General features: G+C 40.4%; 1 protein-coding gene across 1 annotated transcript in view; it reads left to right on the top strand.

Annotated features, from left to right (window-relative positions):
- NUP210L (nucleoporin 210 like) overlaps positions 1-27,500 on the top strand; it is a 145,373-nt gene that overhangs the window by 95,358 nt on the left and 22,515 nt on the right. Inside the window, exons 17-32 of the mRNA XM_064282640.1 lie at positions 1,561-1,753; positions 5,357-5,445; positions 5,656-5,760; positions 6,060-6,161; positions 8,520-8,648; positions 8,995-9,122; positions 9,841-9,973; positions 10,690-10,752; positions 11,148-11,327; positions 11,958-12,038; positions 12,130-12,261; positions 14,957-15,115; positions 16,077-16,168; positions 16,989-17,163; positions 24,279-24,454; positions 24,910-25,127. Of these exons, the coding sequence (XP_064138710.1) occupies positions 1,561-1,753; positions 5,357-5,445; positions 5,656-5,760; positions 6,060-6,161; positions 8,520-8,648; positions 8,995-9,122; positions 9,841-9,973; positions 10,690-10,752; positions 11,148-11,327; positions 11,958-12,038; positions 12,130-12,261; positions 14,957-15,115; positions 16,077-16,168; positions 16,989-17,163; positions 24,279-24,454; positions 24,910-25,127 (2,155 nt within the window). The remainder of the gene's footprint in view (positions 1-1,560; positions 1,754-5,356; positions 5,446-5,655; positions 5,761-6,059; positions 6,162-8,519; positions 8,649-8,994; positions 9,123-9,840; positions 9,974-10,689; positions 10,753-11,147; positions 11,328-11,957; positions 12,039-12,129; positions 12,262-14,956; positions 15,116-16,076; positions 16,169-16,988; positions 17,164-24,278; positions 24,455-24,909; positions 25,128-27,500) is intronic.

Below are 27,500 nucleotides of genomic sequence, written 5' to 3'. Positions count from 1 at the left end.
TGCTGACCTTTTGATTCGTAGCCAGAATCTTAGCCACTGCATCATCATCAGGGCTCCTTGTTTTAGCCATTACCAAAACCCACTGCTGTCAAGTTGATTCCGACTCACAGTGACCCTATAGGACAGAGTAGAACTGCCCCATAGAGTTTCCAAGGAGCACCTGGCGGTTTGAACTGCTGACCTCTCGGTTAGCAGCCATAGCACGTAACCACTACGCCACCAGGGTTTCCATTTTAGCCATTCCAAAAAAAAAACAAACCCACTGCCATCGAGTTGATTCTGACTCATACCGACCCTATAGGACAGAGTAGAACTGCCCCATCGAGTTTCCAAGGAGCGCCTGGTGGATTTGAACCGCCGACCTTTTGGTTAGCAGCTGTAGCACTTAACGACTACGCCACCAGGGTTTCCGTTTTAGCCATTAGGGAGATGCAAATCAAAACCACAATGAGATAACATCTCACCCCCATTAGAATGGCAATGATTAAAAAAGTGGAAAACAATAGATGTTGGCAAAGTTGTGGAGAAACTGAAATCCTTATCCATTGCTGATGGGAATATAAAGGGGTACAGTCTGGCCATTCCTCAGAAAGTTGAACATAGAACTACCGTGTGACCCAGCAATCCCAATCCTAGGTATATACCCAGAAGTGAAAGCAGAAATGCAAACAGAAATCTGTACAGTAATGTTCATTGCAGCACTTTTCAGAATAGCCAAAGGTGGAAACAACCAAAATATCCATCAAGAGATGAATAGATAAGCAAAATGTAGTATATACATACAACAGGATACTACTCAGCCATAAAGAGAAATGAAGTCCTGATCCATGTTATAACATGGATGAACCTTGAACACTTTATGCTGAGGGAAATAAGTCAGTCACAAAAGGGTAAATACTGTATGATCTTACTTATATGAAATAAGCAGATATATAGAAACCAAAAACTAACAGCAAATACCAAGAGTGAAAGGGAGGGAAGAAGGGATGGAGGAAGAAAGAATGCAGTACACATTGGGCACCACTGTGTATTGTGAGGGCACCAGCACTTTGAAGTTTGGTGAATAAAGGGAAGGAAGGATTCAAATCTATTCCAGGCTTTCTAGTATGAACTTCCTTACCTTTATTCCTCCTCCTCTTCCTTTGGGGTGGGGTGTGTGCCTCAATATGACTTTTTCACATATTCAGTGCTCAAATTATTTTATCTCTGGCCACACAGTCCCCAGTCCTCTTAACATGGCCCCATGAGTCTGGTGTGTTTCTTTGCTTTCTGGCACAGATGATATATTTTGGCCCCAGATCTGGAGTCAGTAGTTACTCCAAGGAGCCTTTGGGTATCTTGCTCTTTTTAAAATAAGTTTCTAAGTTTTCTTCTTTTCTTTGCTTGATGTTCCTTTTTCCTGTGCCCCTTTTTTTTTAGTTGTGGTAAATGTATATGTAACAAAACATTTGCCGTTTCAACATTTTGTACATGTACTATTCAGTGACGTTAATTATGCTCGTCATATTGCTCATCCATCATCATCATCCATTTTCAAACCTTTCTTTTCTTTTAATGCAGATTCCTGTGTCAAGCCTGAGGGACACAGTCCTGGAACTGGCAGTGTTTGATCAACACAGGAGAAAGTTTGATAATTTCAGTTCACTAATGCTAGAATGGAAATCTTTCAATGAAACTTTAGCCTATTTTGAGGATTATAAGTCAATGGAGATGGTATCAAAGGATGATGGCAGTGGGCAGACCCGGCTACATGGTATTGTGAAAATTTACAGACCCTTTCATTTACCTGCTAAATGGCTTTGCACTAAGTATTTCCTCATGAGAGCAGGTCTTCCTTTAGTTTTGTTATATATTATCTTTGATCTTTGTGTTTTTCAGAAAAATAATGCTAAGTAATCTTTGTTTGCAAAGCTTGGGTCTAGGATCCAGCATTTCTCACAAGAACATAAAATTGAATTAATTTTACAACGTATTGATTGCCTATTACTTGCCTAATGTTATGGAAACATCGTTCATTTATTAGATATTATTTCTTGAGCAGCTACTGCATGTAAAGCTCCCTACTAGGCACTGGAGATGTGATGGTGACTGAGACAAACAGGACCTCTGCCCTCATAGATTGACGGTCTGGTTGGAGAAGCCAGACTTTTCACATTACAGTTGTGTTAGGTGCTTTTAAAGGCAATTACGAGGTGCTTTGGGAGCTTATGACAGAGGGACATAACGTATCTACCCTGAGAAAGTAACCTTTAAACTGAGACCTGCAGGGGGTCGTAGGAAGAGGAAATAACAAGAAAGAGCTGAAAGGAGGTGAGTGAGATGGCTTAGAGAGGGGGCAAGAGGCACTAGATGAGGTTCTAAGAGGGCAACAAGCCCTCATGTGCAAGTGCTTATCAAGCAGCTGCTTGTATCACATTTGCTGATGTCCCATTTACAAAGCAAGTTACCTGGCCAGAACCAGAGTCAACAAGGGCATGGATACAGTAGGCATGATTCCCTGGAGACCATTAACCGTCCACAAATGGGTTTTGGGAGGTGAAGAAGAAAGTGGTACAAAGGATAACTTAGATTTCTAGCATGAGCATTCAGGTAGATGGTGGAACCATTCACTGAAATCAGGAACACTAGACAAGGAGAAAATAAAGAGCTTACAACCCACAAGCTCTCACAAGGAGCTTACGACCAAAGAGTAAGCTTAAGTGCTTAACTAGAGAGCTTGACAATGTAACGCTAAGACCAATAGTATAATACAGTTAGTCAATGTAAAAACTAGTAGAGAAGAAAGAGATACTCCTGATAACCTCCACCAGTCAGTCACCAAATGGCATCATTATCATCTTCTGAACATTTCTGGATTTCATTCCTTCCTTTCTAGCTCCATCACTAATGTCCTCATCACCTCTAGCCTGGATTACCACAGTAACCTTCTATCTAATCTCATTGTGTCTCTGCTACTCTATGATATACCCTTCACACTACTGTCCAGAGTGATCTTTCAAAAATACAAATCTGAATATTTCTCTTAAAACCCTTTTTTTTAAACTACTATTTACTAAGCTCTCATGACATGCCATGAGCAGCACTAAGTACTTTGTATACATTTTCTCATGTAATCCTTCTGACTTAGTTACTTATTGTTGCTTTAACACAAATACCACAAGTGGGTGGCTTTAATAAACAGAAATTTATTCTCTCACAGTGTAGGAGACCAGAAGTCCAAATTTAGGGTACTGGCTTTTGGGGCCCTGGTGGCACAGTGGTTAAGTGCTACGGCTGCTAACCAAAAAGTTGGCAGTTCAAATCTACCAGGCACTCCTTGGAAACTGTATGGGGCAGTTCTGCTCTGTCCTATAGGGTCAGAATCAACTCAATGGCAATGGGTTTGTTTGGCCCTAGGGAAGGCTCTCTCTGTCTACCCTGGATGGAAATCCTTTCTCTTTTCTTCCTTGGAGATCTCCATGTGGCATCTATCTTTCCTCCATTCCTGCTTGCTTGCTTTTATGCCTAATCTGCTCCTTTGATCTCAAAAGTGATTGGTTTAAGACAACTTTACACTGATATGGCCTTATTAGCATAACAAGGAAAACTCTAAACCCAGATGGGACTACATCCACAAGTATAGGGGTTAGGCTTTACAACACATACTTTGGGGGGACACAATCAATCTTTAACAACTAACAACCATGAGAAATTGACATTATTATCCCCATTTTGTAAATTTACTCAAACATTTGTTGAGTTCTTACTATGTTCTAGGCATGGTGTTAGGCCTTGAGATTAAAACATCACATAGATGAAGCAGCAAGATCTCTGATGCCAAAGCTCTCTGGCTGGCTATACTGTCACCTTTTTGTCTTCCGAGATTCCCCTTGTCTTTCTGGATAAAACTCATATGTTATAGTTTAGCATACCTGTCCCTGCCTACTTCTTTGGCTTCACCTCTTATCATTCCTCTACGCATACCTTACATTTTTCTCACACTCAGCCACTTTAGACCCTCAACCATGCCTTAGCGTACCTCCTTCCTTTCCATATGTTGTATGTTCTTTATTTTTAGAACACCCTTCTTTTGCACATTCACTGGGCTGAAATCTTCCTCTGAGAATCCAGTTTTCCGTCCTTTCATTCCCTAGTCTATATAAACATTCCTTCTTGTGCTCTGGAAGCCCTGGTGGTGTAGTGGTTAAGTGCTACAGCTGCTAACCAAAAGGTCAGCAGTTCGAATCTACCAGGTGCTCCTTGGAAACCCTATGGGGCAGTTCTGCTCTGTCCTGTAGGGTCACTATGAGTCGGAATTGACTTGACAGCAACAAGTTTTTGGTTTTCTTGTGCTCTTATAGTACTTTTTACATACTTCTGTAATAGCACCACAGTGTACTGCAGTGGTTGGTTTACCTCACAATCACTGCTCGCTAAGCTGTGTGTTTCTTTGAAGGCAAGGATTGTGTTTTCTTCGCATTTGTATCCTCATTACCTGGCATCCAACCCGAAGCCCATTGCTGTTGAGTTGATTTCGACTCAGAGCAACCCTATAGCACTGAGTAGAACTGCCCCAAAGGGTTTCTACGGAGCAGCTGATGGATTCCAACTGCCTACTTTTGGTTAGCAACCAAGCTCTTAACCACTGTGCCACCAGGGCTCCTTACCTGGCATAGTGCCTAGCATATAGTAGACCCCCAATGAATATTTGTTGAGTGAATGAATTTAGTGACATAAGAAAATGCTTCACAGATTTAGGCATGATCATCATGTGTTGAGGATAAGATAAGAATTGGCCTAAATAAAGTGGGAGATTCATGTTTGTTAAATGTTTTTAAAAAGGAAAAAGAACAAATGAGTAAAGCAGGTCAGATTATGGAAGACTTCTAATACTAGCTGAACGAGTTTGAACTTGATCCAATAAGAAATAGGTGGCCATTTAAAATTTTTGAGTAAAGGAATGACATGACATTTACATATAAAGAAAGTTTAGAAGCACGAAAGATCCCAAAAGACTATCCTTCTATTTCTCACTCTTACTTGTAATGCAAACAAAATTTTCCCCAAACACCAGTTGTCAGTCTATTTTTGAATTCACATAGCATCAGGTCTGTAAAGAAACCTAGATTTTGCCTGGCACACTCCTCAACAAATAAAGAAACAGAGAGGTGAAGTGGGTGCTCAGGGTCAATAGGAATATAATGGCAGAGCCAGCACAAAACCTAGTTTTCTGTTTCTTGTGTATTTCCCCATTCAGTGTTTTCCTCCCTGCAATACAGCACCATCTCGGAAAAAATTAGGGCAGGATTTGGTTTTCTGGAGACGCTTGTATTCTACATGTTATCATTTCTCACAGGGTATTTTTCTGTGTTTCTAGGTCATCAGATCCTTAAAGTACATCAGATAAAAGGAACTGTACTCATTGGAGTCAATTTTGTGGGCTATGCAGAGATGAAAAGTCCAAAGGTGAATGAAGATTGTTGTTTAATCAGGATTAAGAAATGTAAATTAAATAGCTGAAATTTAAGATTCTGCTTTTAGAGTTGTTTTACAACTGATGTAAGTCTAAGAACTGTCACTTCTGTGATTCTATTTTTGACACTTGAGAATCTTCCCTCATTGAGCTGAGAAATTAGAAGTTTATGTTCACCTTCGTGGTTCTTATTATATTTCTAGGAACTTTCCAACTTGCCCAGGTCGGCAACTGTGGAGCTGCTCCTGGTGGATGATGTAACTGTATTGCCAGAAAATGCCACCATCTATAACCACCCCGATGTAAAGGTAGAAGCTGTTTGGATTCAGTTAAATGTAATCATATTGGAAGGGACAGTACTGGGTTATTAAAATTAACAGTATAGTAAAAAAAAAGTCATGTATTGAAAAATCACATATATAATGCATATATAGTAATTATTTGCAATAATCTTAAGAGTTCTACTTTAGTAATCATATTTTGTCTTTGGCCCATTGACTTTAATCTTTCAGTCCCATACTCTCTATTAGGTAGGTATAAGTTATTTGTTTTAAATTATTTACAGGCCACAGGGAATGGAATATTGTTTGTCTTATTTTTTCCATAGGAAATATTTAGCCTTGTGGAAGGATCTGGTTATTTTTTAGTCAACAGCAGTGAACAGGATATTGTCGCTATTACTTACCTGGAAGCAGAAAGCTCTGTTGAGGTGAGTTCACCGATTGATGATCTCAGGCCAAAACTCACTCTTTGAAGAATGATTGGAAAATTCCATTGTGTATCTGAAGCTTGTTACAAAAGTAACATACCCCTCCTTTTTTTTTATGACGTACATAGACATAGATGCTTCACCCAAAAGTGAGGTTTTTTGTTTTTGTTTTTTTTGCTGGTCAGTTTTTGGAAACCCTGGTGGCATAGTGGTTAAGTGCTACAGCTGCTAACCAAAAGGTCGACAGTTCGAATCCGCCAGGTGCTCCTTGGAAACTCTATGGGGCAATTCTACTCTGTCCTATAGGGTCGCTATGAGTCGGAATCAACTGGACAGAACTGGGTTTGGTTTTTTTCTTTGTTGTTTGGTCAGTTTTTGCTTCTGGTTAAACAGAGACTGTATAGGAGACATCTCATTATAAAATTTCCATTAAAAGAAAACTCATTTCTAGAAATTTTGAAGTGTGTAATTGTGTAGATATTTAAATATACACTGGTTGCCTAGTGGTTAAGATCTATGGCTGCCAACCAAAAGGGTCAGCAGTTCAAACCCACCAGGCGATCCTTGGAAATTCTATGGGGCAGTTCTACTCTGTCCTATGGGGTAACTATGAGTCCAAATCCACTGGATGGCAATGGGTTTGGTTTTTTTGTTTTTATTGACTTTATAACATGAGTATACAGTGTTTTCAGCCAGGATATGACAACTCAAAATATGAAGCTGACTCTAGAGTCAGTATGCCAAAAGATTTGGTTTTAGTTGACTTGTAGTAATAAAATACCGGTAACACAATATTGGAAACCCTGGTGGCGTAGTGGTTAAGTGCTACGGCTGCTAACCAAGAGGTGGGCAGTTTGAATCCGCCAGGCGCTCCTTGGAAGCTCTGTCGGGCAGTTCTATTCTGTCTTATGGGGTCACCGTAAGTCGGAATTGACTGGAAGGTAGTGGTGGGTTTAATGCCATATTATATATTTTCTTGCCTTCTAAGAGATTTAAGAAATTTAACTTACCTCAGTCAGAATATTTCCTTTTAAAAAGGAGAGACTGGGGCACTATGTATAGATGAAGGATGTAAAAAAAAATGCTGTTGGGTAGGAGCTTTAGTACAAGAAATAAAAGTATCAGTCAGCTCAATGGGTCTCTCTCCCTACTGGTAATTACAGCATAAACAAACTTGGCTTTCTTCATGAAATCTATTCTCTATTCATAATTAAGAAGCTGAGACATATAGCTCAATTGGTATAACATAGTTTATAAAGAAAATCTTTTACGTCCTATTTTGGCGAGTAGTGTCTGGGATCTTAAAACCTTGTGAGTGGCCATCTAAGATACTCCACTGGTCCAACCCCATCTGGAGCAAGGAAAAATGAAGAAAACCGGACACATGGGAAAGATTACTGCAAATGACTAATGAACCCCAACTACCACAAAGTCCAACAGACTGAGTCAAGCACAACTAGATGGTACCCAGCTATCACCACAAACTGCCCTGACAGGGATCACAATAAAGGGTCCCAGACAGAGCTCCAGAAGAGTGTAGAACAAAAAAAGACCAGACTTACTGGTCTGACAGAGACTGGAGAAACCCTGAGAGTATGGCCCCCGAATACCCTTTTAACTTGATACAGAAGTCGCTCCTGAGATTTACCTTTCAGCCAAAAATTAGAAAGGCCCATAAAACAAAATGAGACTAAATGGGCATACCAGCTCAGGGGCAGAGACAAGAAGGCAGGAGGGGACTGGAAAGCTAGTATTGGGGAACCCACCCAAGGTCAAGAAGGGAAGAGTGTTGACATGTCATGGGTTTGGCAGCCGGTGTCACAAAACAATATGTGTATTAATTGTTTAATGAGAAACTAATTTACCCTGTAAACCTTCATCTAAACTACATTAAAAAAAAAAAAAAAGCTGATACATATGTTGGATTCTACTTGAATTCAATCAACTTAAACTCTGCTATTTGTCAGTCAGTATTTGTTAAAGTGGAAACCCTGGTGGCATAGTGGTTAAGCACTATAGCCGCTAACCAAAGGGTCGGCAGTTTGAATCCGCCAGGCGCTCCTTGGAAACTCTATGGGGCAGCTCTACTCTGTCCTATAGGGTCGCTTTGAGTTGGAATTGACTCGATGGCACTGGGTTTTTTGGTTTATTTGTTAAACTTAGCTGTTTTGCCATGAACTGAAATATCACAAGTTAAGGCTATATATTGTGCTATGCTTGAAACATGTAACATGACCTCTGAGAGTTCCCATGACAAAGAAAGTAAGATGTATTTTCCTCTTTGGGTGAAAATAGTTGCTGTGATTATGCTTGAAGCATATTTGTTTCTTTACCCAGCTACCACCTTCTTCCTTCTAGTTAGTTCCATTACATCCTGGATTTCTCACCTTGGAGGTCTATGATCTGTGCTTGGCTTTCCTGGGTCCAGCAGTGGCCCACCTCACAGTGTCAGACATACAAGAGCTGGAGCTTGATCTGATTGATAAGGTGAGAGATGTTTGCTTTATCTCATAAATGAAGTAGGCTTCATTCTCACATCCCTTGTATCATTTAATATAGTCTCTGCTCAGTTATTGTGTGCACATACCAGAACTGTCGGTGGTGTTAATAAAAATACCTGCCCTGAAAAAACAATATTCCAACATTAAATATGATGAAAATAAATAGAATGTTAAAGAACAACCTAAAATAGTACACATAGATTAGGCTTGTTTGAGCAAAGGCTGGCCAGGCATGTTTATCATGAACAATAAAGTTTGCCCTCTAAGAGTTAGACTGTCCTTGGTGAATGAGACACCTTTACTAAAATCTACCTTTTATTTTTAACAATTAGGTTGAGATAAGTAAAACCGTTTTAGTGACTGTGAGGGTTCTTGGCTCTTCCAAACGCCCATTCCGAAATAAATACTTTAGAAACATGGAGCTCAAACTGCAGTTGGCTACTGCCATTGTGACTCTGACGTGAGTACCATTTCAATACTTCTTCCTCCCTATGCTTACTGTCATGAGAATCTCACTCCAAGTAGCCAGGTCACTTCTCCCCTAGGTTATTTCAGATTGTCTCCTTTCCTTTTTGGTCATGGTACTTTTCAGTCCACACTTTCTTCCCACATTCGGCTCTCTACAAAATACCCCTTCCAGGTCTTCAAACGTCTTGTTCTGGAACTGAAATCATGTCTCATTAATATTTCCATTTTCTGAAACGCCTCTTGGGTAAACTAAAGAGAACGAATCTTATCTCACAGTTAAGTCCAGCTCTTTTTCTATAAAAGAATGTATATTGTCCTCTCCATTAAGAACAGTGATGCATTTAACTTCCTATCCTTTCCAGGGTGCTTTAGGCTTGGGGACCTTCGAAAACATGTTTACAAGCAGAGAGGTACTGGTATTCCCCTCTGTGAAAGGGGAAACGCGGGAATTCCAAGGCAATTTAGTGTTTGCAATTCTGCCAGTCGATGTTTATGTTGCACTTATTCCTTTGTAGCCTTAGAAAAGGTTTTTGACCCTCAGGAGCCTTCTGCCATTACCATGAAATTTTCTTGACTGGAAATTTACTTTCTGGCAGATCTCTATAAACAGAGTTAAAATGCACAGAAAACGTTAAATGTCCTGAAAAGACACGTATTGTCCACTCTCAAAACCGAATGTCTTTCACCTGTAAACACATGGGTTTTTGTAGGCTAATGGGGGAACAGGATGAGTATTCTGAAAATTATATCCTTCGAGCTGTCACCATTGGACAAACCACGCTTGTGGCTGTTGCCAGGGACAAGATGGGGAGAAAACTCACATCAGCGCCTCGACAAATTGAAGTAAGGAAATTATCTCATCCAAAATCTGTACTTCATCTTAATTAGCATTTTTTATCTTTTTCTATTTAGTTTGCTTAGGTTGAAAATCATCTGACTGGAAAAAATGATAGTTGTCTAACTTCCTATAATATGTAGTTTATTTTTGGGTTTTGTTTCTTGTAAAAAGTAATACATGTTTCTTATGGAAAATTCAGAAAGTATAAAATGCAGAATGAAATTCACCTATAATTCCACTACTTAGAGGCAAACTATTATTAAGATTTGGGTTTATTTCCTTCATTTTTTTCATATGCTTTTTTAGACATGGATGAATCATACTGCTTTTTTCACCTTAATCTTATATCAAAAGTCTTATGTCACTAAAAACTAATTGTTGGCCATGTGTCGATAATCGTTGAAGCTGAGCAATAGATATCTGTGAATTGGTATACTGTTCTACTTTTATGTTTGAAAACAAGTAAAAAAGAAAGTTAACCATAAACATAATTTTAATGGCCACTTTTATTCCAGTAAATGGATATGTAACTTATTTAAACATCCCCATCTAAGTCATTTTCAATTTTGTGCTATTAAAAAAAAAGTTTTATTTATAGATAAAACACATATCTTTGTGTATAACTTCTTCGTACATAATCAGGATTTTTTCCTTGGGATAAACTGTGTGATCCTTTGTTATAAAATTAGTCACTGCCATCCTTTTGGTTTCCTCCTTCAAGGTGTTTCCTCCATTCAGACTTGTTCCGGAGAAAATGACACTGATTCCAACTAACATGATGCAGGTGATCTTAAAGGCAGAGAAATAAGGTTCACGCCTTTTCCTCATCCTCCCTCTTTCCCCTTCCAACACACACACACACACACACACACACACCCTTCCTATGCACACACCCTTCCTATGGGCCTCCTCTTGTCTACTCCCAGCCAAGTACAATGGGATCCGATTAAGAATAAAATTAATATTTTCTCTGGCCCATGATGTACGTGGTATGAAGTATGCCGTGGAACCCTGTGGATCATTTGCAGCACTTGCATTTTTTGTGCATTTGATTTGCTGTGGGATATGCTGGCTGGGAAGTGGGGCAAGATGAAGTCAAGTTGCTTGGACAAATTGTTGGGAAAAGAGATGTGACTTCTCCCCATGCTCCAGGCATTCACTGGTATGTTTAAATTTCAGGTAATGTCTGAAGGTGGTCCCCAGCCCCAATCTATCATTCACTTCTCCATCAGTAATCAGACTGTGGCTGTTGTTAATCGGAGGGGGCAAGTGACAGGGAAGGTGGTTGGCACAGCTGTAGTCCATGGCACCATCCAGACAGTAAACGAAGATACTGGCAAAGTCATCGTGTTCTCCCAGGTTTGGGTTCTTTGCTCTGCTCCACTTCTACCCTTCTTCTTAGAAACCATATTGGGAGTTGGGGGTGGTGATTAAATGGGCGTCAACAGTCCACAAAAATCCTTTTAGTCCCCCTCATCTGGCATTCTTGTAACCAGGCATGGAAATCCTGTAATCTTTAGTGGAAAAAACTGACAGAGTACTTGGCATTGTTGTAAGACATAACTCCTGTCCTTAAGGAATCCTTTAAAAAAAGAAAAGAATATGTCTATGGCATAAGGTTTTTTGTTGAATGCCAAAAACAAACTAGTTATCATACGCATCTCTGTCTGCCTTACAGACACTCCCTCTTAGCCTAGGCTTGCTTTCCACCAGGGCTTCAAACCAGTTTCTTCCGGTTCAAACCCTTGTTGAGAATTTGCATTTCTAACAAGTTCTGAGGCGATCCTAATGCTGCTGGTTAGTGACCAGTTCTGAGAACCGCTAGTAGAGCAGTGGTTCTCAAAACATATTAAACATAAGAATCACCTGGGGACCTTGTTAAAATGTAGATTCTGATTCAGCATAGCTGGGATGGAAATGCAAATCCTCAGCAGGGGTTTGAACGGGAACAAACCGGTTTGAAGCACTGCTCTCCACCCTGTTGAGCAGGATGAAGTGCAGGTTGAAGTTGTCCAGCTAAGGGCTGTTAGGATCCTTGCAGCTTCAACTCGACTCATCACAGCTACCAAGGTCAGTATGAGGGCTCACTTCTTGGTTCATTATTCTGATAAGGCCAGCTAGGTGGGATATAGTATAGACCAATACCCCTTTTTCTTTTCAGATGCCAGTTTATGTCATGGGAGTGACCAGTACTCAGACTCCTTTCTCCTTCAGCAGTGCCAAACCTGGGCTCACATTCCACTGGTCCATGAGCAAACGAGATGTATTGGATCTAGTGCCCAGGCATTCAGAGGTGTGAATTTATCTGTTTTTTATCCAGGCAGTCCCCAGTTTATGAATGTCTGACTTACAGACAACTCGGTATTGTTGTTAGGTGCCGTTAAGTTGATTCTGACTCATAGCAACTCTATAAGACAGCGTAGAACTGCCCTATAGGGTTTCCAAGGAGCGACTTGTGGCTTTGAACTGATGACTTTTTGGTTAGCAGCCCAGCTTACTTGCTCTTCAGTGTTATATGAATTTGCCCTCACTTTGAAACGATGGAACCAACCACTATGTGCAACAAATGCTTCATCACAATCACCTTCACTTGCTGCATGTGCAGCTTTTAAATTCTTGAAAGGCTTTGAGCCTTTTCTGCACTAAATTAAGGCTAACTGAGAACCGTATGCATCTGTTTGACTTACACAGTTAGGAAAACGTCTTGTTCCCAGGGACCGCCTGTATTACCTTAGGGATCTTGATATTAGATTTATTTTAGTTCATTGCAAGTTTTAGACTGACAAAATTCTAAGCTACACGACATTATTGCTTATCTCCTTTTCCTATTGTTTTGTGAACTGTGGAAAGCTGCAGATCAAATGAAGAAATCCAAGTACGAGTACTCAGAAATGCCATATGATTGTGAATGTACTTTGCTGGAAAGAATTTGTAAAAGCAATGTTTCCTTTAATATGGTTGCTTTTGTGAGTAGATGACTATGTTATATAAGTAGCACATTTTGAAGATAAAGTCTATATGCATAGAGTTTAAATATGTAATATAATCTTCTAGCAAGTTCAGATACATTTAATTATATTATTAATCATGTTTGTGCTGTATGAAGAGCAGTTGACGTTAACAGTAAGAAAGGTGGATGCTGCTGACAAACCTTACCTAGTTCGCAGTGCTGTTACCTGATCATCAGCTTGATGGAACCTACCCAAGGTGGTCTGGGGACAGTGGCAACCACTTAGGTTTGGGCTTTATCTTAGGAAGAAGGTAAATATTGAGCCAAGGTACCCAGTAGGTCATAGCTCAGTGCCCAAGAGAACAAAGAATTAGAGTTACACCCTGGGAGAGAACAGAGGAATTACAAGAGCTAGAATTCAGAGGATATTTCTGGAATCAGTTACTAAGAAAAGAGGATAAGTCTGGAAAAAGCAAAGATCTGTTTGAAACTCTTCTTAAAAAAATCTTATTGGTTACGTCTTCCTAAGCCTGGTAGTCCTTGCAATTGAGGAGGGATGGAATGATATTTGGTACAGTTCTGCAGAGGGATTTGGCTTTTTTTTTGAATACCAAATAGGGATCATGTGAAAGCAGGGGATGGTCTAGGCCATAGCTTCTCTTCTACTTCTTTCTTCCGTTACCTTTCTTAAATAAAGCATAACTCTCTCCTCTAGCAGAATAAATGATTGAGAGCCATACAAAGATTTTCTTTTCCTGCCTCAGACCTAGCATAGTTAAATTGGGTGATGAAACGGGCAGTAGAAAGGTCTCTATGCCCCACAGGGTAGATTTCCTACACTGTGGAAATGCCACCACATAGAGATATACTAAGGAGCCCAGATGGTGCAGTGGTTAAACGGTTGGCTGCTAACCAAAAGGTTGGCAGTTCGAATGCACCAGTAGTAGCTACGTGGGAGAAATATATGGCAGTCGCGTCCATAAAGAATACAGCCTTGGAAACCCTATAGGACAGTTGTACTCTGTCCTGTTGGGTCGCTGTGAGTCAAAATCAACTTGAAGGCAACGGGTTTGGTTTAGAGGTTCCCTTGAATTAAACAACTTACAAGCTACTCATTCTTTAGCATGAGACTTTTTTTTCCAGACGATTGATAACTGCACAAAGAAAATGGGAGTTTTTACATGGGGAAGGGGGGAAAGATGATTTTGGGACTTGGGACTCTGTGTGAGTCACAAAGCTAGAAGGAAGGTCTTGAGAGCTCTGGACTGCAAGAATGCAGGAGAGAGAGGGCATGAAACAAGTGCCAAAATGGTAAACATTTTGCCTTACTGTTGGCCTTACCTTCCCTATTACCAGAAATCTGTCAAGTTCTAACCCTCCCTGTCTAGTCTAGACTGGAATGGTGTGTGAGGGAAGTGAAGAGATAGTCAACCAGCTTTAGGATAGTCCTAAAATATGAGTTTCCCTTTCCTGTTCTCTTCCTCATTACCTACCACCTAGAATCTCAAGAGTAGGTTGCCTCACTTCTTTCACATCTTAAATTCTACTGCCTGAATCCACTACAGAAACCCCTTCCTTCATTTTCATTCTCCTCCTGTCAGTGAATTAACTTCAAGATAACATAAGAATCTTAAGGAAGCTTGCCAGAATTACTGAGCCCTACAAACAGAGGTTCAAACTTTAGAAGTAACTATGCTGCTGGAGAGCCCTGGTGGCGTAGTGGTTAAGAGCTCAGCTGCTAACCAAAAGGTCTGCAGTTCAAATCCACCAGCCACTCCTTAGAAACCCTATGGGGCAGTTCTACCCTGTCCTATAGGATCGCTATGAGTTGGAATCAAGTCAATAGCAATGGGTTTGGTTTTTGTTTTTTTTTACATGCTGCTGGGAATATGAAAAGAGATAACTATGAAAATACTGTCTTGTACTCTAGCTGTTCTAGATAGCTATTTCCAAATACATTTTCCTCATTGTACAGCAAAGAGGGAAGGGCATGCTATTTCCTCCTGGATATTTCTTAATTGATCCCCTTATTGTCTAGGTTTTTCTCCAGCTTCCTGTAGAGAATAACTTTGCCATGGTTGTCCACACAAAAGCAGCTGGTCGGACCAATATCAAAGTCACTGTTCACTGTATGAACAGTTCCTCTGGGCAGTTTGAGGGGAATTTGTTGGAACTATCTGATGAAATTCAGATCCTGGTAAGCCCCCAAACCAAAATCTTATTTTTGTAAATCAAGAAGAAGAAAGTCACATTCTCTTATCATCCACAAAGAACTTTGTCTGGGTAGAGATAGAGAAAGATTGCTGGAAGGATCCCCAGAACAGGTCTTTGCCATTCTTGCTGACTACTTCTATGTAAGTATTGACATTAGAAACTGTAGCCCATGCATTTGCCTCAACTCCCCATACTATGAACTCAAGGATTAATTTCTGAGCTGGTCTGCCTAGCATAGATATTATGATATAGTCCATTTAGGTATATTCGCAGGTAGGATGAAATATAATCCTACTTCTGGTAAGGTTTAAGAATATGAATAGTTTCTCTAGTAGTTCTCAGGCTAAAAGCTAAATTTCCCTATTTTTACAATTCAGAAGAAAGGCTTATTATTTATGTGGGACAAATAAATTTTTCTTCCTTTAAATTTGGGACTTATTTTTTTCGGTTTTTTCTTCTTTATTTCAACTTTGGTTCTCTGATTCAGTGTTGGGTAGAAGAAAGAGCATTGTACAGGATATGGGAGACCTGTATAGTATCAGTGCTAATTTAATATTTAGACTCTTTGTTCCCAAATCTCTCTTCAGGTTACCAGAGTTAAAATGAGAAATTTCAAAATTATTTTGTATGTAATCTCTAAGTAATACGGAGGATGTGGTTAGTGTGAACTTCGTCACGTGCCTAGTCCTTGGTGGTCAGAGGTGGGGCTAATACTTAGTTATATATTCTACAATACCTAGATATGTTTTAAGTGCCTTGTTCATTTTAGAAAGGAGTAGTGTGGAAGATTTTAGTCTAATTAGAAGTTAGGCAGACTGTTGATTTGTAGTTGGCACTTATTAACATGTAATCCCTCTGGGGTTATTATACTCAAGTCCATATGTGAATAAAGATCATCATTTGTCTTTTCCAAAAATGAGAAACACATTATTTTCTCATTATAGGTGTTTGAGAAACTCCAGCTTTTCAATCCAGAGTGCCAAGCTGAGCAAATCCTAATGCCTATGAATTCTCAGCTAAAACTCCAGACCAACAGGTAAAAGAGAATGGAGAGGAATAAGGGCCAGGTTCTAACTTTAAGTACCTTCAGTAAAACATTGCACATGGAAAGAACTACTCTCACCTTCTAGGTGATTTCTAACTCCCAAATAATTTTTTTTTTCTATTGTAGTAAAATTCACATAACATAAAATTAACCATTTTAAAGTGTACAGTTCAGTAGCATTTAGTACATTTACAATGTTCTAGTTCCAGAACGTTTTCATCACCCCTAAAGAAGACTTCACACCCACTAAACAATCGCTCCCTATCCTTCTCTTCCCCCAGGTCCTGGGAACCACTAATCTCTACTTTCTGACTGTATGAATTTGTCTACTATGGACATTTCATGTAAATAGAATTACACAATATACGACCTTTTGTGTCTCACTTCTTTTATTTAGCATAATGGTTTCAAGATTCATCCATGTTAGTAGCATGTATCATTCCTTTTTATGGCTGAATATTTATTTATCCATTCATCCACCGATGGACGTTTGGGTTGTTTCTACCTTTTGCTTATTTTGAATAGTGCTACCCTGAACATTCATGTACACATATTTGTTTGAATACCTGTTTTCATTTCTGTGGCCGAATAATTTTTAGATGATACATACCTAATAGATTTGATGTTTAAAGAGATAAGCATGATCCAAAGGCAGACTTTTACCTGAGGAATAAATAAGCACACAACCTAGAAAATGGTAAGCAGTTTCCTCATACTACAACTTCTAACAGTGGTCCTAACAAACTTTCCTTCTTTCTCTCTGGTCAAACGGAGCCCTCAAAAGCCACCAGTTGCTCCATTTGTTTCTTAGGGAAGGAGCCGCCTTTGTGAGTTCCCGTGTTCTCAAGTGTTTCCCTAATTCATCCGTCATTGAGGAGGATGGTGAAGGGCTCCTGAAAGCTGGTTCCATTGCAGGTACTGCTGTGTTGGAAGTCACTTCTGTAGAACCTTTTGGAGTCAACCAAACAACTATAACTGGGGTTCAGGTGAGTTCAGGGACTTACTCAAAAGAGTAAAAAGAATACCATGGTCTTAAAGACAAATTTCCTTTTGCAAGAACTAGAAACTTCTCTGAAAATAAAAAATGAACCTGTAAGATGAGGCAAATCTTAACATGGTGACAAACCATCAAATTAAAGTGGATGTTATTGTTGGCCGCTGTTGAGTCGACTTGGACTCATCGTGACCTTATGTATAACAGAACAAAATGTTGCCCAGTCCATCCTTAAAATCACCAGCATGCTTGAGTCCCTCATTGCCATTATTATTCCAATCCATCTTGCCAAGGGTCTCCCTTGCCCCTTCTGGCCCTCTACTGCATTGTCTTAGTTATCTAGACTGTTATGCCTTTGACAGCCATAATTCTTCCAACGGTCTGTTCAAGGCAATCTAGGCTTTTATTATTAGGCACCTTAAATCTCTTCCAGCCTCTATTCATTACCCAATTCCAAAACCACTTCCATATTGTAGATGTCTTTTAGAGCAGCATCCTACTCTTCTGGTACCAAATTCTGTCTTAGTTATCTAGTGCTGCTATAACAGGAATACCACAAGTGGGTGGCTTTAACAAACAGAAATTTATTTTCTCACAGTTTAGGAAGCTAGAAGTCCAAATTCAGAGTACCAGCTCTAGGGGAAGGTTTTCTCACTCTGTCAACTCTGGAGGAAGGCCCTTGTCACTTCAGCTTCAGCTTCCTGGTTCCTTGGAGATCTCCATGTGTCTTGGCATCAATCTTCCCCCATCTCTCTTGCTAGCTTTCATTTAATCTCTTTTATATTTCAAAAGAGAATGACTGAAGATACACACTACACTCATCCTGCCTCATTAACATAACATTCCACTCTTTGGCCCCTAAAATTCATGTCCTTGCCACATGGAAAACACATTCACCCCATCACATCATCCCAAAATTTTTAAATCAACTCCCAGTCCAAAATCTCATCCTCTGAATCATCTAAATTAAATATGAGGGATATTTTAGGCATATTCCATCTGGGGTAAAATTTCTGTTTATCTGTGGACCTGTGAAATCCAGAATACAAGTTATCTGTTTCCAAAGTATGATAGTGGAACAAGTAGAAGGTAAACATTTCTATTAAAAATGGGAGAAATTAGAGGGAAAGAAGGGATAATAGGCACCAAGCAAGTTCAGAATCCTGCTGAATAAATTACATTAGCTCTCAAGGCTTGAAAATAATCCATTCTTCTGTGAGACCATCTGGTCAGTGGCCCTGCCCACCAGACTCTGGGTGTTGGCCATGCCCTCTGAATTCTCGGTGGAGGCCCCTTGGCCCTGGGCTTCACCTCCGTCTTCCAGGCCCTCTGTTCCCTCAGCCTTAGGAGACCCCATTCTTCTAGTTCATTTGAGTGTAGACCCCACCCCCTTGGTCCCAATGGGCCCTGTTCTTCTACCTCTTGGGCATGGAATTCCTGTCCCCTCAGTTTTAGGCATCAGCCCCATCCCCCTGGCACATCTTAACAGCAGCCCCACACTCCAGAACCGAGTTGGCAAAGATCCAACTCTTTGAAATCTAGGAGACTGTGGCCCCACCCTTTGAGATCTAGGAGACTATGGCCCCACCCTTTGAAACTGAGAAGGCCAGTCTTCCCTTGCTTCTGATCTCCAAGCTGCTCCAAGGATGGTCCTTTTCTTTTCTTAGAGGACAACAGATATAGCTCCTTTGCCCTATTCCCTGCCTGTAAAATTCCAAGAGGCAGACAGAGCTCTTTCCTTTTGTTCTTTCTCTGTCCCCTTCAGTATAAGCTGATGGATTTTCTACTGTGGTAGTAGGTTAGATCCATAAGTCACAGGCTTGTGTAGCCATGTCCTTGGTGAACATTCTAGGACATGTGTCCTTAGATGGTACAACAGAATTTTCCAAATCTTTAAGTTCTGTTTTCTTTTTGCACAGTTCATTTTTAAGTCCAACTGTTTCCTCTCGCATTTTACTATAAGCAGCAAGGAGAAATCGTATGGCCCTTTGAAGATCTTGCTTAGAAATCTCATCAGCCAGATATCCAAGTTCATTATTTATAAGTTCTACTTTCCATCAAACATTAGAACAGAATTCAGACAAACTCTTTGCCACTGTATAAAAAGCATCACCCTTCGACCAGTGCCTGATCTCTGAAATCTGTATGATTCTGTTAAAACTCAACCACAAAAAGACAAACAACCCAATCAAAAAGTGGGCAAAGAATATGAACACGCACTTCACTAAAGAAGATATTCAGGCAGCTAACAGATACATGAGAAAATGCTCTCAATCATTAGCCATTAGAGAAATGCAAATTAAAACTACGATGAGATTCCATCTCACTCCAGCAAGGCTGGCATTAATCCAAAGAACACAAAATAATAAATGTTGGAGAGGCTGCGGAGAGATTGGAACTCTTATACACTGCTGGTGGGAATGTAAAATGGTACAACCACTTTGGAAATCCATCTGGCGTTATCTTAAACAGTTAGAAATAGAACTACCATACAACCCAGAAATCCCACTCCTCGGAATATACCCTAGAGATACAAGAGCCTTCACACAAACAGATATATGCACACCCATGTTTATTGCAGCTCTGTTTACAATAGCAAAAAGCTGGAAGCAACCAAGATGTCCGTCAACGGATGAATGGGTAAATAAATTGTGGTATATTCACACAATGGAATACTACGCATCGATAAAGAACAGTGACGAATCTCTGAAACATTTCATAACATGGAGGAATCTGGAAGGCATTATGCTGAGCGAAATGAGTCAGTTGCAAAAGGACAAATATTGTATAAGACCACTATTATAAGATCTTGAGAAATAGAAAAAACGGAGAAGAATACATACTTTTGTGGTTACAAAGGGGGGAGGGAGGGAGGGAGGGAGGGAGGGAGAGGGCTTTTTATTGATCAATCTGTAGATAAGAACTGCTTTGGGTGAAGGGAAAGACAACACTCAATACAAGGAAGGTCAGCCTAATTGGATTGGACTAAAAGCAAAGAGGTTTCCGGGATAAAGTGAAAGCTTCAAAGGTCAGCGGAGCAGGGGCTGGGGTCTGGGGAACTTGGTTTGAGGGGACTTCTAAGTCAATGGGCAAAATAATTCTATTATGAAAACATTTTGCATCCCACTTTGAATTGTGGCTCCTGGGGTCCTAAATGCCAACAAGCGGCCATCTAAGATACATCAGTTGGTCTCAACCCACCTGGAGCAAAGGCAAAGGAAGAACACCAAGGTCACACGACAACTAAGAACCCAAGAGACAGAAAGGGCCACATGAACCAGAGACCTACATTATCCTGAGACCAGAAGAACTAGTTGGTGCCCGGCCACAATCGATGTCTGCCCTGTCAGGGAACACAACAGACAACTCCTGAGGGAGCAGGAGACCAATGGGATACAGACCCCAAATTCTCAGGAAAAGAACATACCTAATGGTATGATTGAGACTAGAGGAATCCCAGAGACAATGCTCCCCAGAATGTCTGATGACACAGGGCAGGAACCATCCCCGAAGACAAATCATCAGGCATGAAAAGGACTGGTCAGTGGGGGGGAGAGAGATGCCGATGAAGAGAGAGCTAATTAAATCAGGTGGACACTGGAGAGTGTGTTGGCAACTCTTGACTGGAGGGGGGATGGGAAGATAGAGAGAGAGGGAAGCTGGCAAAATTGGCACGAAACGAGAGACTGAAAGGGCTGACTCAATAGGGGGAGAGCAAGTGGGAGAAGGGAGTAAGATGTATGTAAACCTACATGTGACAGACTGATTGGAATGGTAAATGTTCACTTGAAGCTTAATAAAAAAAAAAAAAAAAAGCTGGAAGCAACCAAGGTGTCCATCAACGGATGAATGGGTAAATAAATTATGGTATATTCACACAATGGAATACTACTCATCGATAAAGAACAGTGACGAATCTGTGAAACATTTCATAACATGGAGGAACCTGGAAGGCATTATGCTGAGTGAAATTAGTCAGATGCAAAAGGACAAATATTGTATAAGACCACTATTATAAGATCTCAAGAAATAATATAAATTGAGAAGAACACATATTTTTGTGGTTACGGGGGGGAGGGAGGGAGGGTGGGAGAGGGTTACTTACTGATTAGTTAGTAGATAAGAGCTACTTTAGGTGAAGGGAAGGACAATACTCAATATACGGAAGGTCAGCTCAACTGGACTGGACCAAAAGCAAAGAAGTTTCCGGGATAAACTGAATGCTTCGAAGGTCAGCAGAGCAAGGACGGGGGTTTGAGGATTATGGCTTAAGGGGACTTCTAAGTCAATTGGCAAAATAATTCTATTATGAAAACATTCTGCATCCCACTTTGAAGTGTGGCATCTGGGGTCTTAAACGCTAACAAGCGGCCATCTAAGATGCATCAATTGGTCTCAACCCACCTGGATCAAAGGAGAATGACAACACCAAGGTCACAGGATAACTATAAGCCCAAGAGACAGAAAGGGCCACATGAACCAGAGACTTACATCATCCTGAGACCAGAAGAACTAGATGGTGCCTGGCCACAACCAATGACTGCCCTGACCGGGAGCACAACAGAGAACCCCTGAGGGAGCAGGAGAACAGTGGGATGCAGACCCCAAATTCTCATAAAAAGACCAGACTTAATGGTCTGACTGAGACTAGAAGAATCCCGGCAGTCATGGTCCCCAAACCTTCTGTTGGCCCAGGACAGGAACCGTTCCTGAAGGCAACTCATCAGACATGGAAGGGACTGGACAATGGGTTGGAGATGCTGATGAAGAGTGAGCTACTTGTATCAAGTGGACACTTGAGACTGTGTTGGCATCTCCTGTCTGGAGGGGAGATGGGAGGTAGAGAGGGCTAGAATCTGGTAAAACCGTCACGAAAGGAGAGACTGGAAGGAGGGAGCAGGCTGACTCATTAGGGGGAGAGTAAGTGGGAGTATGTGGTGAGGTATATATAAGCTTATATGGGACAGACTGACTTGATTTGTAAACTTTCACTTAAAGCACAATAAAAAAAAAAAAAAGCATCACCCTTCTTCCATTGCCCAATCACATATTCATCATTTTCTTTTAAAGCCTCACCAGAAGCACATTTAACATCCCTATATCTAGCAACATTCTTCTGCTGGTGCTATATGTATTCTCTAAGAAGATAGAAACTTTCTCTGTAGCTCTTCTTGCTTCTTTCTGAGCCCTCACCAGAATCGTCTTTGACATCCATAATTCTATCAACAGTCTATTCAGGGCAATCTAGTCTTTAGCCATTACCCATTACCCAATTCCAAAACCACTTCTATATTTTAGGTATCTGTTAGAACAGCACCCCACTCTTCTGGTACCAAATTCTACCTTAGTTATCTAGTGCTGCTATAACAGAAGTACCATAAGTGGATTGCTTTAACAAACAGAAACTTATTTTCTGACTGTTTAGGTGGCTAGAAGTTTTCATTCGGAATACTGGCTCGGGGAAGCCTTTCTCTCTGTGAGCTCTGGGAGAAGGTCCTTGTCTTTTCAGCTTCTGCTTCCTTGTTCCTTGGAGACCTCCATGTGTCTTGGCATCAATCTTCCCTGATCTCTCTTGCTAGCTTTCATTTAATCTCTTTTATATCTCAAAAGAGATTGACTCAAGATACACCCTACACTAATTCTGCTTAATTAATATAACAAAGACAAGACCCATTCCCAAATGAGATTATAACCACAGGCATAGAGATTAGGATTTACAACATATATTTCTGGGGACACAGTTCAATCCATAACATTCACCAAACATGATATCCTCCTCTAGCAATTGATCCCTCCTGCTGACATGTTCTCAAAGCAAATAAGTCTGTCACTGTTCAGTTGTAATCCATGAAGTTTTCATTGGCTAATTTTCAGAAGTAGATTATCAGCCCTTTCTTCCTAGTCTCTTTTAGTCTGGAAGCTCTGCTGAAATCTGTCCACCATAGGTGACCCTGCTGGTATTTGAAATACCAGTCGCATAGCTTCCAACATCATAGCAGTGCTCAACCAAAATGGTACAACAAACTGACGGATGGTAAAAGTGGACATTAAAAAAAGAGTCCTTGATATGAAGGAGATAAACCTCAAACTGGTATGATTGTCTTCTGAGCAGCTATGGCAAAAAGCCTGGTGTGGAAGGAATATAGAACTGTTGCTATCAAAATTTATAAAAACTTAGAATTGGAAGTGACTTCAGAGGTAAGTCATTCTAACACAGGATTTTTTTAGGCTGTATTCCAGCCCTGGTGGTGCGGTGGTTAAGAGCTTGGCTGCTAACCAAAAGGTTAGTAGTTCGAATCCACCAGCCACTCCTTGGAAACTCTATGGGGCAATTCTACTCTGTCCTGTAGGGTTGCTATGAGTCGGAATCGACTTGACGGAAACGGGTTTATATTCCAGCCAAGGAACCCTGATGGTGCGATGGTTAAGCACTTGGCTGCTAACTGAAAGGTCAATGGTTCAAACCCACCAGCCACTCCACGTGAGAAAGATGTGACAATCTGCTTCTGTAAAGATTTACAGCCTTGGAAACCCCATGGGGCAGTTCTACTCTGTCCTATAGGGTCACTATGAGTAGGAATCAACTCAATGGCAACAGGTTATATACCAGACACTATGTTGGTCCTGTATATTATCTCTTTTAAACACCACAAAAACCCTATTATTCCCATTTAATAAGAAATCTGTGACCCAGAACAGTTAAATGAGACTATGAAATGATGAAGCTAGTATTCAAAACTGTACTTCACTTACTGTACCATAGCTATCTCTGACAGTGTGAATATACAATGTGTAGTATTCCTGATAAATGATCATTTATGCAACAGTAATATTGAGCACTCTGCACAAAACAGATGAATTGTACTCCTTTCCTCAAAAAAGTTCCAGCTTCTCTTCACATTCCCACAGCTTTGATAATTAAAAAGCCATTCCCTGTGTTATCATATTTCTTTTTCATTGTGACTTAAGTCATCTCAAATTAAGAGCTATTTTTTTTCTATGAAAGAGGAGCACCACCCTGTTTTATCATTGATTATAAATCTCAGAATATGGTCACAGCTTTCTCTAACGCATCCTCTCTGTACCAGTAGGTTTTGTCTCCCACAGGTAGCACCAGTGACATACCTGCGAATGAGCAGCCAACCCAAGCTGTACACAGCCCCAGGAAGGACCCTCTCAGCCTTCCCCTTGGGCATGTCTCTCACCTTCATTGTTCAGTTTTATAGTAGCATCGGAGAGAAATTCCACACACACAATACCCACCTTTATCTGGCTCTGAACAGGTATGGAGGTCAAGGGAACAGTGTTAACACTGTAGGAAAAATCTTACAAATTAGGCTAGTATTATATAGCAGCTCCAGTAAATTCCTCTCACATTCTGTACTCAGAATCTGATCTTTATTTTTCATTAAGATAGGAAAAAGACCAGACTCAGTTAAAGAATGTAATTAGTTGTTCAATGAAGGAAAGTTTCAGAATGTTTTGTATCTGTCAAGTCCCAGTCCACAGAATGACTCATGCAGAGCTAACTGGAGTTTTACCATCCAAAAGCCTTACTGGGCTCTGTGCAAATAGATGTAACAGACCTGATCCCTGGCCCCTAGTTGCTTACTCTCCATTGTGGAACCCTGAATTTTTAAGCTGTTGAATGTAAGATGTTATGATAGGGTCTGCCCCCAGAACTGTTTCCCTACTATTGCAGTTTTCAGAGATTTCTACCTTTCCTCTTTACTTTCAGAGATGACCTGCTGCTTATTGGACCAGGGAATAGGAACTATACTTACGTGGCTCAGGCTGTGAACAGAGGGGTGACACTTGTGGGGCTCTGGGACCGGAGACATCCAGGCATGGCAGATTATATTCCTGTCACTGTAGAGCATGCCATTGAGCCAGATACCAAGCTCACCTTTGTTGGAGATGTCATCTGCTTCGGTACTCACCTGGTCAACCAGCACGGTCTGTGCACCTTCTCTTTCTCAACTTCACACACTGACCGTTCTGAGGATTAGAAAGCAGCTCATCCCTTAGAGGATTTTTCCCAAATGATCTAAAATCTGAGGGCTTCTCACAAGAAGAAGATACTTTTGTATATTTTATAATTTGTCCCGTTAATTGATACTTCTCATTTTAATGCTGATTTCTCTCAATAGCCACCCAATTAGAAGTCAGCCGGTAGTATTTATCAAGTGCCTATTGCATACGCAGCTCTGTACGGTATTTATGCAGACAGTGCAGGGTACCGTGCCTTCGTCCCTGTTCCCAGCCTCTGGAGGAGGGTAATTATTAAGTTGAAGAGCAGTAAAGGATGAAACAAAAGGAAGGAGGAACACACAGCTCTTGGGGGACACTGAGCTGCTCTGTTAAGGATGATGAAAAAATTCAAAAACAGTTAATAGTGATGGTTGAACAACATAATGAACATAATAAATGTCACTGAGTGTACGTGTGAACATTGTTGAAATGGCAAATGTTTTGTTACCTATATATTTACCACAATTAAAAAAAATTTTTTTAAAGGGAGGAAAGAGCAACAAAGCTTTAGTTCTAAGAACCGACTTTGTGTACACAGCTTTATGAGACATACTTGAATGCCTAGCTACTAATGACATCACTGTAATAAGGTTTGGCCTTTCACTGGGCTGAACTGTACTCTTGAGCAGCACAGTACTTCTGTTCTAAAAAGCACTATTAAGTTAAACAAAATCACAGAAAGTCAGTCCTTGGTTAGGAAGTGACAGTGTGAATTCTTTGGGCTTGCATATAGCATATCCCAAAGGGGTGTGCACTGCCAGAGTGTATGCATCCAAATAAGACTGACTGGGGTAGTGTGTGGCTTTGTGAACTCTGAGTAAATGTGTAGATAAAGTGATGTAATGTTGGACCTGACTTTAACATTATATATCTTGGCCTTGCTACAAAGGGAGCTCTATTCAGCCTAGGTCAAATCCTCCAATCTTATAAGAACATAAGAACTGACTTGCAAGCAACCAATACTAACATGGAATCCAGGGTTGGTGAGCTAAACCTGCTTTAAGGTTGACAATCAGAGTTACAATTTCATGAGTCTATATGTCTTGTCAGTAAAGCAAGGGCTTTTTTACTTGCTTTTGCTAGGTTTTGTTAGGATTGTCCCTCAGTCTTCCAGGATGATGTCATCTAGCCTAATCTTTGGCTAAATCCTTCTGCCACCTTGAGACTTAAGGCAAAGTAAACACATCCACGCTCCTGCCAGTTGCCACTTTCTTGCAGTCTTCTTGCTGGCATCAATCAGCAGCTCAAAGCAGATTCATCCTTAGCAGGGTCTGAACAAAACTTAATCAGATAGTTATCCCTGTATATAAACAGGTTGTTTTGTTTTTCCTAAGGACAACAGGTACATTCTCCAGCTAAGTAGCTCCTCTTATGATACTGAAGGTCAATATGTCTTTGTTTTTTTCGTCATATTGTAATAAAATACATATAACATAAAATTTGCCGTTTCAAGCATACATTTCAGTGGCATTAATTATATTCACAGTGTTCTGCCACCACCGCCACTGTGTATTTACAAAACTTTTTCATCACTCTAGTCAGAAAACTGTATATCCATTAATCAATAACTTCCTATTTTCCCCTCCCCCAAGCCCCTGGTAACCACTAATCTACTTCCTATCTCTATGAATTTGCCTATTCTAGATATTTCGTATAACTGGAATAATACAGGATTTGTCCTTTTGTCCTTTTGTCCTGGCTTGTTTCACTTAGCATGTTTTCAAGGTTCATCCATGTTGTACCATGTATCAGAACTTCATTCCTTTTTGCGGCTGCATAATATTCCATTGTATACCACATTTTGTATATATATTCATCTGTTGATGGAGACTTGGGTTGTTTCCACCCTTTGGCTATTGTGAACATTAGTGTACAAATATCTGTTTGAGCCCTTGCTTCCAATTCTTTTGGGTACATACCTAGGTGTGGAATTGCGAGGTCATATATAAATTCTATGTTTAACTTTTCGAGGAACCACAAAAATGTTTTCCACAGTGGGTGTACCATTTTGCATTTCCACCAGTGATACACAAGGGGTCCAGTTTCTCTACATCCTTGCCAACACTTATCTTCCTTTTTTTTTGGGGGGGGGATAATAGCCATCCTAGTAGGTGTGAAGTGGCATCTCATTGTGGTTTTGACTTGTATTTCCCTAATAACTAATGATGTAGCAGTGTATCTTGTTTTATTTTGCTGATGTGAAATATTCAGGGGACCTGATATTCAGAAAAGAAATTTATCCTCAGAGCTGGGTGTTCCTCCTCCTGAGAAGAGATATGTGTATGCTTGAATGGTCTA

This window comes from Loxodonta africana, chromosome 3 (assembly GCF_030014295.1).
Source record: "Loxodonta africana isolate mLoxAfr1 chromosome 3, mLoxAfr1.hap2, whole genome shotgun sequence".
Taxonomy (NCBI): Eukaryota; Metazoa; Chordata; class Mammalia; order Proboscidea; family Elephantidae; genus Loxodonta; species Loxodonta africana.
This window is presented reverse-complemented; position numbering and strand designations above follow the sequence as displayed.